The sequence below is a fragment of the Schistocerca gregaria genome, chromosome 5 (assembly GCF_023897955.1).
Source record: "Schistocerca gregaria isolate iqSchGreg1 chromosome 5, iqSchGreg1.2, whole genome shotgun sequence".
NCBI classification, from domain to species: domain Eukaryota; kingdom Metazoa; phylum Arthropoda; class Insecta; order Orthoptera; family Acrididae; genus Schistocerca; species Schistocerca gregaria.
Window position 1 is genome coordinate 573,166,456 of NC_064924.1, and position 15,160 is coordinate 573,181,615.

The window sequence follows — 15,160 nt, forward strand, 5'->3', positions numbered from 1 at the left end:
AAGCGCCGCTTCACCAGACAAGGTGTTAGGTTTGAGTAGTCGTTGTTGGCCGGCCGCGGTGGCCGTGCGGTTCTAGGCGCGCAGTCCGGAGCCGCGCGACTGCTACGGTCGCAGGTTCGAATCCTGCCTCGGGCATGGATGTGTGTGATGTCCTTAGGGTAGTTAGGTTTAAGTAGTTCTAAGTTCTAGGGGACTGATGACCACAGCAGTTGAGTCCCATAGTGCTCAGAGCCATTTGAACCATTTTTTTAGTCGTTGTTGATTCTGTTTGGGGACGCATATATTTATTCAGATCTACTCCAATAATTTAACTAGTATTCTATCTCTTTGATGCACGTGTGAAAGGCAGATTAATGCCTCGTGTCCACATGTTTTCTTCAAAAGACTGATCATGCAATACCAAAAACTTGGTGTCGACGCCCTTTATTTTAGTATGGTGCGGTGATTCCTGCAATTTGTTTTAGGAACTACCGGACTATGCAAGCCTTTTGACCATGGTTATAAGAGCTGATGTCCTTCACTTTTGCCTCACTAGTTTTCCGCTGAGGCCCACTCATGCGTGTATGGTGTATTGTGCAAGTGATCCATTAAGGATATATGTTAATGATTTTATTCCCTCTTTCATATGAGAATTCCATGTGAATTACTAATTCAATTTGTGTGGATCTGAAGTAGCAAATGATCAAGCATACTATGGACTTACAGTTTTCTTTCCATAGGTTGACTGCTCCTGCCTAATATCTCTTAGCGATTTTTGCAACACCAGCGCATTGTATTTGTACAGGGTGTACCATAACAAATGGCGTAAACGCATACAGTTGAAAGTACACGATACTAGAAGAAAAAAAAGTCTCAGTAAACATAGGGTCGACAATGCCTACCTTAAGAGCTACGAGCAATTTTTCATCTTCGATACTGTGAAGCAAATCTCTTCTACTGCAATTTCTTTTCTTTCCATATTTTGGGAGCTGGTAGTATGGAACAAAACAAGAAAAGAACGTACAGTAAACATGTGCTCTAAAATACATTCCTTAAGAGCTATGAGCACTTGTTCATCTTCGATACTTTGCAAAACAACTCTTCTAATGATCAAGTGCTCGTAAATTTTAAAGTAGGCATTTTCGACCCTATGGTAGACATTTTTGCTTTTAGTATCGTCTACTTTCAACTGTATGCGTTTACACCATTAATTTGATACACCCTACATATGCCCACCCTGTCAGGATACTGTCGTCATCATTACTCTAACACATTTGCAACAAAGATGATAGGGAGTGGGTTAAAATGTCAGAGAATAACTTTCATAGTACTAGAGGTAGCTGCACAGAGTAGAGGTTTACGGCAAGACAGAGAGTGGAATCCGTTGAAAAAGTAATTGTGGACTTAGTTTTAAGTTCTGTTCTGATATGAAGAGATTGGCACAAGAGAGGAAATCGTGGCAGGCTGTAACGAATCAGATGATTGATGGGAAAAAAAGCTTGAAACACGTACCAAATAGGAGTATCAGGGGATACTGAACGTATACAAAGGGGGACAACATGTATGATCACATGTCATTTGCCCCAGGGAAGAGCACCACGGAGACGCAGAAAAAAATGACAGACGCTTGCTCATAATCACCGATTATCTCGCGAAAAAATAATTACAAAGTTCCAGGAATCAGTCTTAAGTATGTAATATACTGTAACCCCTTAGAACAGCTGGCATAAGGACATAAAGGACAATATGACACTAATTATAGCACGCACACAGGCATTTAAGCACTCATTGTTCCCGAGATCTATAAGCGAATAGAAGGGGAAGGAACGCTTATGTGTTATACTTCAAGAATTACCCTCTGACACACACTTCACAGTGGTTCGCAGAGTATAGATGTAGAACTCGAAATATTTTACATGTCACCCCCTCTGCACACGCATGACTACACCGACAACTAGGGGCCAATTGTCATCATGACTGTCACCTATCAGCACGTCGAACACCATGGATTCGTCGCCAGTATTCGTCATTTTCGAATATTTACATGTCATCTCTTTCATGTCCCCACCACTAAATTGTCACCAATCTCGCAAGTCAACCCAGAAAATTATAGGTTGACGCTACCGTCTTTCTCGCTACTTGTAAATGCCACTCCCTTTCCACCCACGTTCACGATCCAAGGGGTGAAATGACATCGCGTATGTCACGGCCGCAACACCGGAAAATAACGGATTCTACATTATCATCACTCGTTTTCTATTGCTTGTATATGTCACCTCCTCCTCAACGTGGTACTGTCTGTGATCGAGGTGCCATAGTTCCACTTTAGTAATTCCTAGGAAGCAAACACATCGAATTCCTGCCTCCAGTTTTCTTAAGGTCTCTCACACACCGCCGAAGTTATGCTATATGTCGCTACGTTGTACGCTAAAATTCGGAGCCCTCTAGCGGCAGAGTGTTGCAACTTTCGTCAGTGAAGCCGACCTGGTAATAGGCATAACTATAGTACCTCAACCGATACTGAGAACAGAATGAAAAAAAATGAAGGCATAACTTTTCAGCATACCCTCTTATTTTCCCTGTAAAAACTCATATTTGTATCAAGGTTAGTTGATATTGCAGCACGCATTCACCGAGCGACGCTTACATGTATCCACCCCCATAATGTCTTAGGCAAATGTTGATGGTGTTGAGACAGCAACGAGCCACAAATTTATTTTCAGTTCCTTTATTCGAAAGGTACCGTTTCCGGTTTAGAATCATTACGACTCATCTTCAGACGGTTTTGATGCTTCATTACAACATGTGGTGCGTTTTTATACACCCGTGCTGGATCCCTCCGGCCTCATATCATAAGCAGTCGCGACGACAGGCATCTTATCCGCACGGCTGTAACGGATCGTGCAGCCACGTCACGATCCCTCAGTCAGCAGATGGGGACGTTTTCAAGACAAGAATCATCTGCACGAACAGTTCGACGACGTTTGCAGCAGCATGGACTATCAGCTCGGAGTCACGTCTGTGGCTACCCTTGACGCTGCATCACAGATAGGAGCGCCTGCGATGGTGTACTCAACGACGAACCTGGGTGCACGAATGGCAAAACGTCATTTTTTCGGATGAATCCAGGTTCTGTTTACAGCATCATGATGGTCGCATCCGTGTTTGGCGACATCGCGGTGAACGCACATTGGAAGCGTGTATTCGTCATCGCCATACTGCCGTATCACCCGGTGTGATGGTATGGGGTGCTATTGGTTACACGTCTCGGTCACCTCTTGTTCGCATTGACGGCACTTTGAACAGTGGACGTCACATTTCAAATGTGTTACGACTCGTGGCTCTATCCTTCATTCGATTCCTGCAAAACCCTACATTTCAGCAGGATAATGCTCGACCGCATGTTGCAGGTCCTCTACGGGCCTGGATACAGAAAATGTTCGACTGCTGCCCTGGCCAGCACATTCTCCAGATCTCTCACCAACTGAAAACGTCTGGTTAATGGTGGCCGAGCAACTGGCTCGTCAAAATACGCCAGTCACTACTCTTGATGAACTGTGGTATCGTGTTGAAGCTGCATGGGTAGCTATACCTGTACACGCCATCGAGGCTCGGACCCAATGCCCAGGCGTATCAAGGCCGTTATTAAGGCCAGAGGTGGTTGTTCAGGGTACTGATTTCTTAGGATCTATGCACCCAAATTGCGTGAAAATGTAATCACATGTCAGTTCTAGTATAATATATTTGTCCAATGAATACCCGTTTATCATCTGCGTTTCTTCTTGGTGTAGCAATTTTAGTGGCCAGTAGTGTACACACATCGAAAGTGGTTATTATCGCTGTTGGATTATGCAAGGAAGAACAGTTTGCAGAGCAATCGCATAGTGACGCATGACATCTGCAGTAATTCACAACAGCAGCGATATTGCTATCACGGATCGACAAAAGTAAGTGTCGTACATAATTGTTGAAAGAACTTAGTACTGCATTCGCTGCACTGCTGCTTAGCGTTATTAACTGTTTAAGTTGTGTGCTGTATATATTGGAACAGTAGTGTGTGGGATAATTTACTGTGCTCCGTTGGGATCCTTGTTGTGTAGTGCAGTAACAAATCCAAGATGGCTAACAAAGACGAGATAGCTGATGTGGGGATTGCATGTTTAATTACTGTTCCGGGTATAAGAAATGTCAATAGATTCGAGTTCCGGGTAGTACAGTAGAAAGTGAAGATAGAGTTGGTACAAATAGTACTCTTCCTGTCGAAATAGAGCAAAAAGTGAGGTTGATGCTCCTTAAGGCTTTGTGAGTAGAATCGGAGAAAATCTAAAATGTACAAATAGGCATTTGAAACAAATAAAGAGGGGCATAGCTACGCAGTTTGAAGGAGATAGGCAACTTTTTCTTCGTTATCGGAAAGAGGTAGTTAATAAATTTCGTTAAGACATGACAGTCAAAATCATGCTGTTGGTCAAGTTACCCAGAAATCTCGCCGATTTTAAAGGAGAACAAGCCAACACTCTGATTTACCTAGAGAAATAAACGAAACATTACAGCGGCTCGAGATACGTGTAATTAATGTCGAAAATATTGGAGAAGAACAGGGCATTAATATCACGAGTTTAGATTTAAGAGTGTAGTGGCTACGAAACAGGGATAGTTAACGGTGCAGGTGAGCCAGTTTACGGTGCTGGTAACTACAGGCAGTTCACCGTGTGACATCGAATGGATGCTACGCCCCAGTCCCGTATATTCCGAAGCGTGTGCAACCCGCAATGGCCGAAACTTAGCACCAGAGCCAACAAAGACTTTCAGCTTCCCATGCGTCACAGCGATGACGAAAGTGGTGCTGAGCGGAGACAGCTGCACTTTCTACAGAGCATGCAATTTAATACACTCCTGGAAATGGAAAAAAGAACACATTGACACCGGTGTGTCAGACCCACCATACTTGCTCCGGACACTGCGGAGGGCTGTACAAGCAATGATCACACGCACGGCACAGCGGACACACCAGGAACCGCGGTGTTGGCCGTCGAATGGCGCTAGCTGCGCAGCATTTGTGCACCGCCGCCGTCAGTGTCAGCCAGTTTGCCGTGGTATACGGAGCTCCATCGCAGTCTTTAACACTGGTAGCATGCCGCGACAGCGTGGACGTGAACCGTATGTGCAGTTGACGGACTTTGAGCGAGGGCGTATTGTGGGCATGCGGGAGGCCGGGTGGACGTACCGCCGAATTGCTCAACACGTGGGGCGTGAGGTCGCCACAGTACATCGATGTTGTCGCCAGTGGTCGGCGGAAGGTGCACGTGCCCGTCGACCTGGGACCGGACCGCAGCGACGCACGGATGCACGCCAAGACCGTAGGATCCTACGCAGTGCCGTAGGGGACCGCACCGCCACTTCCCAGCAAATTAGGGACACTGTTGCTCCTGGGGTATCGGCGAGGACCATTCGCAACCGTCTCCATGAAGCTGGGCTACGGTCCCGCACACCGTTAGGCCGTCTTCCGCTCACGCCCTACATCATGCAGCCCACCTCCAGTGGTGTCGCGACAGGAGTGAATGGAGGGACGAATGGAGATGTGTCGTCTTCAGCGATGAGAGTCGCTTCTGCCTTGGTGCCAATGATGGTCGTATGCGTGTTTGGCGCCGTGCAGGTGAGCGCCACAATCAGGACTACATACGACCGAGGCACACGGGGCCAACACCCGGCATGATGGTGTGGGGAGCGATCTCCTACACTGGCCGTACACCTCTGATAATCGTCGAGGGGACACTGAATAGTGCACGGTACATCCAAACCGTCATCGAACCCATCGTTCTACCATTCCTAGACCGGCAAGGGAACTTGCTGTTCCAACAGGACAATGCACGTCCGCATGTATCCCGTGCCACCCAACGTGCTCTAGAAGGTGTAAGTCAACTACCCTGACCAACAAGATCTCCGGATCTGTCCCCCATTGAGCATGTTTGGGACTGGATGTAGCGTCGTCTCACGCGGTCTGCACGTCCAGCACAAACGCTGGTCCAACTGAGGCGCCAGGTGGAAATGGCAGGGCAAGCCGTTCCACAGGACTACATCCAGCATCTCTACGATCGTCTCCATGGGAGAATAGCAGCCTGCATTGCTGCGAAAGGTGGATATACACTGTACTAGTGCCGACATTGTGCATGCTCTGTTGGCTGTGTCTATGTGCCTGTGGTTCTGTCAATGTGATCATGTGATGTATCTGACCCCAGGAATGTGTCAATGAAGTTTCCCCTTCCTGGGACAATGAATTCACGGTGTTCTATTTCAATTTCCAGGAGTGTAGATTCAAATCTAAAGATGTCCATTTTGTTGCTTTTATTCGGAGCTTGAGGCATACTACCACTAATCCGTACAGATGCTCAAAAAATCTCTTTTGTTGATCGTATGCATGGAAATTGCTGTAACTGGGCAATGCAACAAGATGAAGGAAGAATGACATATGCTGAATTCGAGGCAGCATTTTTGGCAAAGTACTGATCAAAATGCATGCAGGATTGCGTTGTAAATGGTTTGTATAATAAAGAATATTCCAGAGAAGTCAATGGAAAATGAGCCGCTTTTTAGAGGACGAATTAGGTAAGAAATGGTAGTTAGGCGAACCATTTGAGAAAAGATAAAATGGCAGTAAGGCGTCTAGCTTTCAACACAGAAGACAGTTGTTGGGAACCATTCCAATACAGCAGATCAAGTGAAACAAATTTTCGGACAGATAGAGAACGAAGAAAGAAAAGGTTACTCATTGCAGTGAATCCGATTAAAATTACTTGAAAGTTGACGTCTGTCACTCGCCGCTACAATGTTGCCACATCCGCGCCGACAATCGTTCGGTTATAGGCGACAGACAAACATTAAGTTTCACTAGACAAACGCTGTTATTGTTTAACTGGTCACTGTTGGAAGCGGACGTCGCGAGGTATGAAGGAAATGGAAGACGCTCTGTCGACAGCTAATTTTGAATGACCAATTACTGAACTGCTGCAGACGATGGATTTTATAGCCCTGAATTTAAACTCACGTCCTAACCTCGCCACAACCTCGTGATATGCAGTGTATCAAAGAAAGCGGCGATCAACAGTCAGCGACAGAGCTAAAATCACGAGCTCTTTGTTCACGGCGTTCAAAGCGTTGCTCTGCGAGCAAAGTCAAGACAGAAAAAATTCATAATATGTATGCTTGTTTGCATAGCCATCTTCTGCAGCAAAATGTCAGTTTTAGCGGTGAAAGTAAACTGCAATTTCTCGCTATCATTGGTTAGCTGGAACTATCCTCACGGTGCCTACACGGCATGCCGCGTTGCCAACCGATGAGCAGTCTTGGTTGGCACTTGGTTGCACATTAAAGGTGACACAAACGGATTCTAAACGAAAAAAACACTGATAGGAAGAAAAACAAGAGCAAATAAAAAAGTCGATACGATGGCGAAAATTACACGTCAAAGCAAAAGAAATATGAAAATTACGTTTCAACCAACTAACTGTCGAAAAATGATAACCAAAGGCTTTTGATTAGATTTATAAAAATATTTTCTGCATTTGACGCGATTTGAACATTCGACCTCAGGCAGGGGACGTATTTACGCTAGCCACTACATGAGGCCATTATATAGCAAAACATTCTTGTATCTATGACCAACGTGTGCAGTCGCAACGATTAACTGATAGACTTCCAAAATTCGGTTTCACGTAATGTCATGAGAAGCTTATCTAATGTAATCCGATCTACGTGTTAATAACTGCATAAATTACGGTGAATTGCATCTTATGTGGAAGTATCAAGTAGTGCTTGGTTAGTGCTGTGTATGAAGCATGTCTATTATTTCGTTAGCATTGTTTTGTGTGTGTTGTCTTGGGTTCTGGTTATCTTGTTTGATGAAATACGAAATAAAGGGCAAGGCCAGGATTCCGGATCCAAACACATCAGGAAAGGAAGCTGGACAACGAATTGGGAATAATTGTTGTGGAAGTTTGGCAACGGCGAACGGTTCGGGCGTGACGATAGCGCTTCACTGGAGGGAAGCAACTACATCGTGTAAAGTGTCAACTATCAAGTAATTGCAGACACACTTTTCGGGTTTGCCGCCGGTTCGTATTGTGCGAATCCCACAATATTTCGTCGATGCAACTGCTCGACATCTTCAGGTGAAGGTAGTAGCTGCTGTCCCTGAAAATACGCAATTGATGAAAATCGCGCGGCAAGGTCGACATTTATCAGGCCAGGACCAGGCAGTACACGTGAAGACGCTAGCAGTTGGAGAAAACCGGCGCTCCTAGTTCTCCCTCCAAGGGAGCCGCAGGAAGGTTTAAAAATGGCTATGAGAACTAGAGACTTAACTTCTGAGGTCACCAGTCCCCTAGAACTTAGAACTACTTAAACCTAACTAACCTAAGGACATGACACACATCCATGCCCGAGGCAGGATTCGAACCTGCTACCGCAGCGGTCGCGCAGTTCCTGACTGTAGCGCCTAGAACCGCTCGGTCACCCCGGCCGGCGCCGCAGGAAGGCCTTCCGTGCGTGCGCTGTCAGCCGGACGCTCCTGCAGTTAAAAGCTGAATAAAATCTCAGCAGTGCGTTGCGTCGGGTCATGAACTGGAAGTTCTCATTTTACCTGTTTTGATTTAATGTCAACCAGTGCTGGATTACAGGCGGCACTTAAATAAAAACCTGCGTCCCTGTTAATAAGATTGTCCGCCTACGGATATGTAAAGCCTATTGTCGGCCCCTGACCTGATAAATTTCGACGCTGCGCAATTATCATGAGTCTCGTCTTGCAGCAGTGACAGCAGCAACTACCACCATCTGAAGAAGTCGAGCAGTCCATCGATGAAATGTTGTGGAATTTACACAGTACGGTCTGGCGGCAAGCTCGAGAATTGTATTTGCAACAGATTCGCCGGGAAAGCCTGAAAAGTCATATCTGGTACCTCTATGGAGAGGAGATGGGCAACGACGTACCTGAGTTTGACAGTTACGTAATACGAGAGGTAGACTGCTGTGCACTATGGTGTTTTTATTGAGATGCCATGACAAACAAACTGTTCCAACTTTTGCTACATTTAAACGTCAAATTGACTCTGCACCGCTGTTAGAATTAAACGACGGGAAACCGCAGCCCTCGTGAGAGAGAGAGAGAGAGAGAGAGAGAGAGTGTATGGACTGGAATTGCACATGGTGTCCATGAAACTACTATCTTTGCACCTGAAGATCTCTTCGAAATTCTCAGCTGTATACTGGGACTGGGTAGATAGCGCCACCTGGGCGCCGTATGACTGGTCAAAACAACGAGCCATGGTTGGCAAAATGTGAAAGTATATTCGCCTCGAGGTCCAACGTCGATGCATCATGTTTAATCTCATGGCCAGAATACCGGACGACGCAGCCGTTTCAGCGCTCGAGAAAAGTTTGAACTGTGCACCAACACCACGAACAGTCCCAATCAGAGACGTCATAGCTGGCAGCCGTTTCAGCGCTCGAGAAAAGTTTGAACTGTGCACCAACACCACGAACAGTCCCAATCAGAGACGTCATAGCTGGCGTAGAACAGGAAATTTTGAAGCTTCCCAGTGGCGTTGCAGAAGATAGGAGCGACACCTGCCGAATTTTAACACGAGAGCCTCCAAGAAAGTTTAACATCATCTCAGCAGAAAGGAAGGCTCTGCGAGACAAAGGCCTCGTCATTTTACCTGCCGAAAAGCGGAACGCCACCGTCCTTTTCCCACGAGCTGAATATGACAGCAAGATGGAGCCGCCATCTGATCATCGTGCTTATCGTAAGGTAAGAGAAGATACGACTGGCAAGATCCAGAGAAAAACATCAGACCTTCTCAAGAAAAGTTCTATTCCTTCTAGTCATTAAGAGCTTACGTCAAAAGGCTGCAGTTCCCTCCAGACTGTACGGCCTACCGTTTACGCCATTAGGATTGTCTCCTCTTTGCCCAATAGTGAGAAACATTAGAGCACCTAATTATTTTCTACGCTATTGGAATCTCTCATAGGCAAGTGTGATCACCATATCCGGAATTCAGAGCAGTTCACAGGCCACCTCAAGATACATAAACTACAACCCTCAGATCTTTTGGTTAGCTTTTACTGGTATCTTTATTTACGAGAGCACCTCTGCAGGAAAAAAAATGGTTCAAATGGCTCTGAGCACTATGGGACTTAACATTTTTGGTCATCAGTCCCCTAGAACTTAGAACTACTTAAACCTAACTAACCTAAGGACATCACACACATCCATACCCGAGGCAGGATTCGAACCTGCGACCGTAGCAGTCGCGCGGTTCCGGACTGCGCGCCTAGAACCGCGAGACCACCGCGGCCGGCTCTCTGCAGGACTGGTTAGAGCTTATCAGCAGCCAGTCTGAGAAAGATATTGTGTCATTGTTTTAACATTTCTTATTCAACGTCCAGTATTTTCAACAAGTGAACCAAGTCACCATGGGAAGACCTCCCATGGCGGCCAAATATTTTATGGAAGACTTTGAGGAAGCAGGACTACAGTCGGCAAGTCTCGAACCTCCCTGCTTCTAGCGACTCGTAGGCGATACATTTGTGGTGTGACTCCATGGAATAGAGACATTACCTGTGTTCCACCGGCATCGGAACTCGCTCCACGCGACCATACAGTTCACAATGGAAGTGAAGAAAGATGGCACATTAGCATTCCTGGACGTCATGATCACAAGAAAATCCGATGGTTCACTGGGACATAGTTTCTATCGAAAACCAACCCACACGGAGCTATATTTGCAGGCCACAAGTTGTGATCACCCTGCACAACGTGATAGTCTTTGGTGCATAGAGCACACGTGGTCTCAGATGCCGACCGTCTACGCGGTGAGCTACAACGCCTAAGAACGGTGATCCCACAGAATGGCTATACCAATAGACAGATACCCGATGCATTCCGTTCGAAGCAGATTCAAAGTAGGGATGTAAATGAAAATGCGGAGGCACCCATTGCAACGGCGTTCTTACATTTTGACGGCATGTCTTCAAGACATGAAAGAATTCTTAAAAGGCAACTTTTTCGGCCACCAGAAAAACTGAGGAACTTATTGTGCTCGGTCAAAAATGACTTTGGCCTTAGGAAACGGGGCATGTATAAGATCCCATGTCAATGTGGAAAATCTCATATTGGGGTTTAAACTCTTTTTTTCCGTGTTTGCGTTAACAATACGTATGTTTCTGGATAGGGTCCGCCTTCAGCAAAACACAATTTTGTTCTTTAACCCAAATATGTTTCACTGCAGTTGCAGCATCTTCAGTGGGCTTTTATTTTTCATCTGTCAAATATAAAGAATGTTATTTACTGTTTGTATACATGTAACTATTAGTTTTTAAGTCGTAATTACAGATATGTTAAAAAACCACATAAATTATGAATTCATACCATTTTTAACGAATAGTATGGTTTTTCTGATGCATTGTGTTTCTACAGTGACTGCTTTGTTCCACAGTTTGTCATCTTCAACCACTTACACCTTTAAGTAGATAAACTGTTTAAGCCAAAATTACGATTTGAAAATTGTTATTTCTATGCCTGAAATTAATTAATTCTGTGTGTGTGTGTGTGTGTGTGTGTGTGTGTGTGTGTGTGTGTGTGTGTGTGTGTGTGTGTGTATGTCTATTTACATAATGTTTCACATACGTTTTCTTTTTCCTCATCTTCATCACTGTCAAACACTCTGTATTGATTTGCCACTGTCACTGTCACTGTTTCAGGGTTTACCAGCTGTAGAAGCAAACATGGCAGGCAGTGGAACAAAAAACGTGTAAAAACAAGATGGCTGACAGTGGAACAGTTGAAGGTGTTCTTGGCGGTTCTGAATCTTTCAGAGGTGTCTATGTAAATAGACACATACACACACGCCCAGACAGAATTAATTAATTAATTAATTAATTTTCAAATCGTTATTTTGGCTTACACAATTTATCTACTTTAAGGTGTAAGTCGTTGCAGATAACAAACTGTGGAACAAGACAGTCACTGTAGAAACACAACACATCAGAAAAATCACACCATGTGGTAAAAAAGGGTATGAATTCATAATTTATGTGTTTTTTTTTTTCAAATATCAGTAATTACGATTTAAAAACTAATAGTTACATGTATACAAACAGTAAAGAACATTCTTTATCTTTAATAGATGAAGAATAAAAGAGCACTGAAGATGCTGCAACTGCAGTAAAACATGTTGTTGGTTAAAAAACAAAATTGTGATTTGCTAAAGGCGGACCCTATCCAAAAACATGCGTATTGGGCAGACATGCCGAACAGTGCAAGAACGTTGCGTCGAACACGGTCGTCATACACACCTGGGGCAACCTGATAAATTATTCAGCTTTTAACCGCAGGAGCGTCCGGCTGACAGTTATTGGCCAAGGACTTTTTGCAGCTGTCAGCAGGAACCACTACTAGCGCCGCTTTCCTCCAACTGCGATCGCCCTCCCACGCACTCTTACTGCCTGCTCCTGGCCTGATAAATTTCGATGCCGGCTCACGATTATCATCAGTCGCGTCTTGCAGCGGTGACAGCAGCAACTACCACCACCTGAAGATATCGAGCAGTTGTATCTGTGAAATATTGTGGGATTTACACGGTACGATCTGGCGGCAAACCCGGGAAGTGTATTTGCATCAGATCCGGCGGGAAAGCCTGAAAGTCATATCAAGCAATAGTAATATGCCTGAACAAATCAGTACAGAGGCGATAACAGGTGGAATCAAAGACTGCAATGCAGTCTGTGGCGGGGCGGTTCGACTCTTGATCGCTAGCACTGAGTGAAGCGAGCTGAAACATTAAAGTCCACCTACCTCAGTATAGCGTTCGTTCACTATCCGTTGCTGTGTATTCGTAGGTACTATGCAGACGACGCTAAAAGCAGCGTTGAAGAAAACCATCGTCTATACTTATGATTGTATAGTCCGCGTAACTCAGGTAACAAAATAAACCTGCAAATCTCCAGTAATAACGGGGATGAGGGCATGCTTCCATTCTTCATTGAAAATGTCCGCTTATCGATACTAATGTTTTTTATTGTATTTTAGCTATTGTGCTAACAAGCCCACATTTACGGCGAAGCACATCACTACCAGTTCAGGCAGACAACCAGAAATGTGTTAAGTCCAACCCGATATAACGAGATTAATACAGTCAATACTCTGCTACAAAATGAGTTTCACACTCGGTCCTTTTCAGTGGATTCTTCAAATGAAGATGCTCGCCAAAAATGTTCTGTAAATGCATACTGAATACGCCACGCAGAATTCTTTATAAAGGCCGGTAGTTGCACACGCGGTTTTCTCTACAACTAACACTCCTAAATCTCTCAAACTTCACAGAACTGTCCGTAATTGCATCTGCTTGCACCGCGATACAAACCGAACGCGATATAACAGACGTTTCTTCATTTTAATAATAATTTTTTCCGACACGTCTAACATGACAAGGTTGAGGTTACGGATACGAAGGTAGCTAGGATGATTGCACGTACTAGTAGATGGGGACAATGGCAGGAGGGTGTCCACAATGAGGAAATCAAAGAAAAACTGGAAATGAACTCTATAGATGTAGCAGTCAGGATGAACAGGCTTAGATGGTGGGGTCATGTTACACGCATGGGAGAAGCAAGGTTACCCAAGAGACTCATGGGTTCAGCAGTAGAGGGTAGGAGGAGTCGGGGCAGACCAAGGAGAAGGTACCTGGATTCGGTTAAGAAAGATTTTGAAGTAATAGGTTTAACATCAGAAGAGGCACCAATGTTAGCACTCAGGGGATCAGGGAGGAATTTTATAAGGGGGCTATGCTCCAGACTGAACGCTGAAAGGCATGATGATGATGATGATGTCCAACATGACCTTCTCGTCCGGCAGCTAGTCCACGCCTGCCGGAATGCCGTTGCTTTCGGGGCATATAACTCATCCCAACGCGCGGGAAAGACTTTCCTCTTAATGGTTGATCCTAACGAATAGCCAATCAGATTAATCTTTCATGATCATATCCGTGCTCAAACTGCTTTACTCCAATCAACATTCGCAGATGCATCTCCGTCATTTCATGCTACAAGTATTAACAAAATGTTCCACCGAACCAAACGAAACGAAAACTAAGAGAAAACTATGCTTCAGAAATACTTTAGAACTATTTATTCTCTTACTACCTTTCTGGCTGCCTTATTACAAAAGCAAACGCTCATAGACATATGTCATCCGCAAGTTAGGGGGATTCACAGTTTTTTCATGACATCCTGGTGGCGTAACACTTGCTAGTTACATAAGGTGTAATACAATATACACTCCTGGAAATTGAAATAAGAACACCGTGAATTCATTGTCCCAGGAAGGGGAAACTTTATTGACACATTCCTGGGGTCAGATACATCACATGATCACACTGACAGAACCACAAGCACATAGACACAGCCAACAGAGCATGCACAATGTCGGCACTAGTACAGTGTATATCCACCTTTCGCAGCAATGCAGGCTGCTATTCTCCCATGGAGACGATCGTAGAGATGCTGGATGTAGTCCTGTGGAATGGCTTGCCATGCCATTTCCACCTGGAGCCTCAGTTGGACCAGCGTTAGTTCTGGACGTGCAGACTGCGTGAGACGACGCTTCATCCAGTCCCAAACATGCTCAATGGGGGACAGATCCGGAGATCTTGCTGGCCAGGGTAGTTGACTTACACCTTGTAGAGCACGTTGGGTGTCACGGGATACATGCGGACGTGCATTGTCCTGTTGGAACAGCAAGTTCCCTTGCCGGTCTAGGAATGGTAGAACGATGGGTTCGATGACGGTTTGGATGTACCGTGCACGCAGTCCTGATTGTGGCGCTCACCTGCACGGCGCCAAACACGCATACGACCATCATTGGCACCAAGGCAGAAGCGACTCTCATCGCTGAAGACGACACGTCTCCATTCGTCCCTCCATTCACGCCTGTCGCGACACCACTGGAGGCGGGCTGCACGATGTTGGGACGTGAGCGGAAGACGGCCTAACGGTGTGCGGGACCGTAGCCCAGCTTCATGGAGACGGTTGCGAATGGTCCTCGCCGATACCCCAGGAGCAACAGTGTCCCTAATTTGCTGGGAAGTGGCGGTGTGGTCCCCTACAGCACTGCGTAGGATCCTCCGGC

At 45.4% G+C, this 15,160-nt stretch overlaps 2 protein-coding genes across 3 annotated transcripts in view; one reads left to right on the plus strand and one right to left on the minus strand.

Moving 5' to 3' along the window:
- Positions 1-11,868, plus strand: part of LOC126273003 (uncharacterized) — a 196,934-nt gene extending 185,066 nt beyond the window's left edge. The window contains exon 4 of the mRNA XM_049976367.1: positions 11,737-11,868. Within this exon, the coding sequence (XP_049832324.1) occupies positions 11,737-11,864 (128 nt within the window). The 3' untranslated portion in view covers positions 11,865-11,868. The remainder of the gene's footprint in view (positions 1-11,736) is intronic.
- Positions 1-15,160, minus strand: part of LOC126273002 (uncharacterized) — a 77,847-nt gene that overhangs the window by 38,128 nt on the left and 24,559 nt on the right. The gene's annotated exons all lie outside the window — the stretch shown is intronic.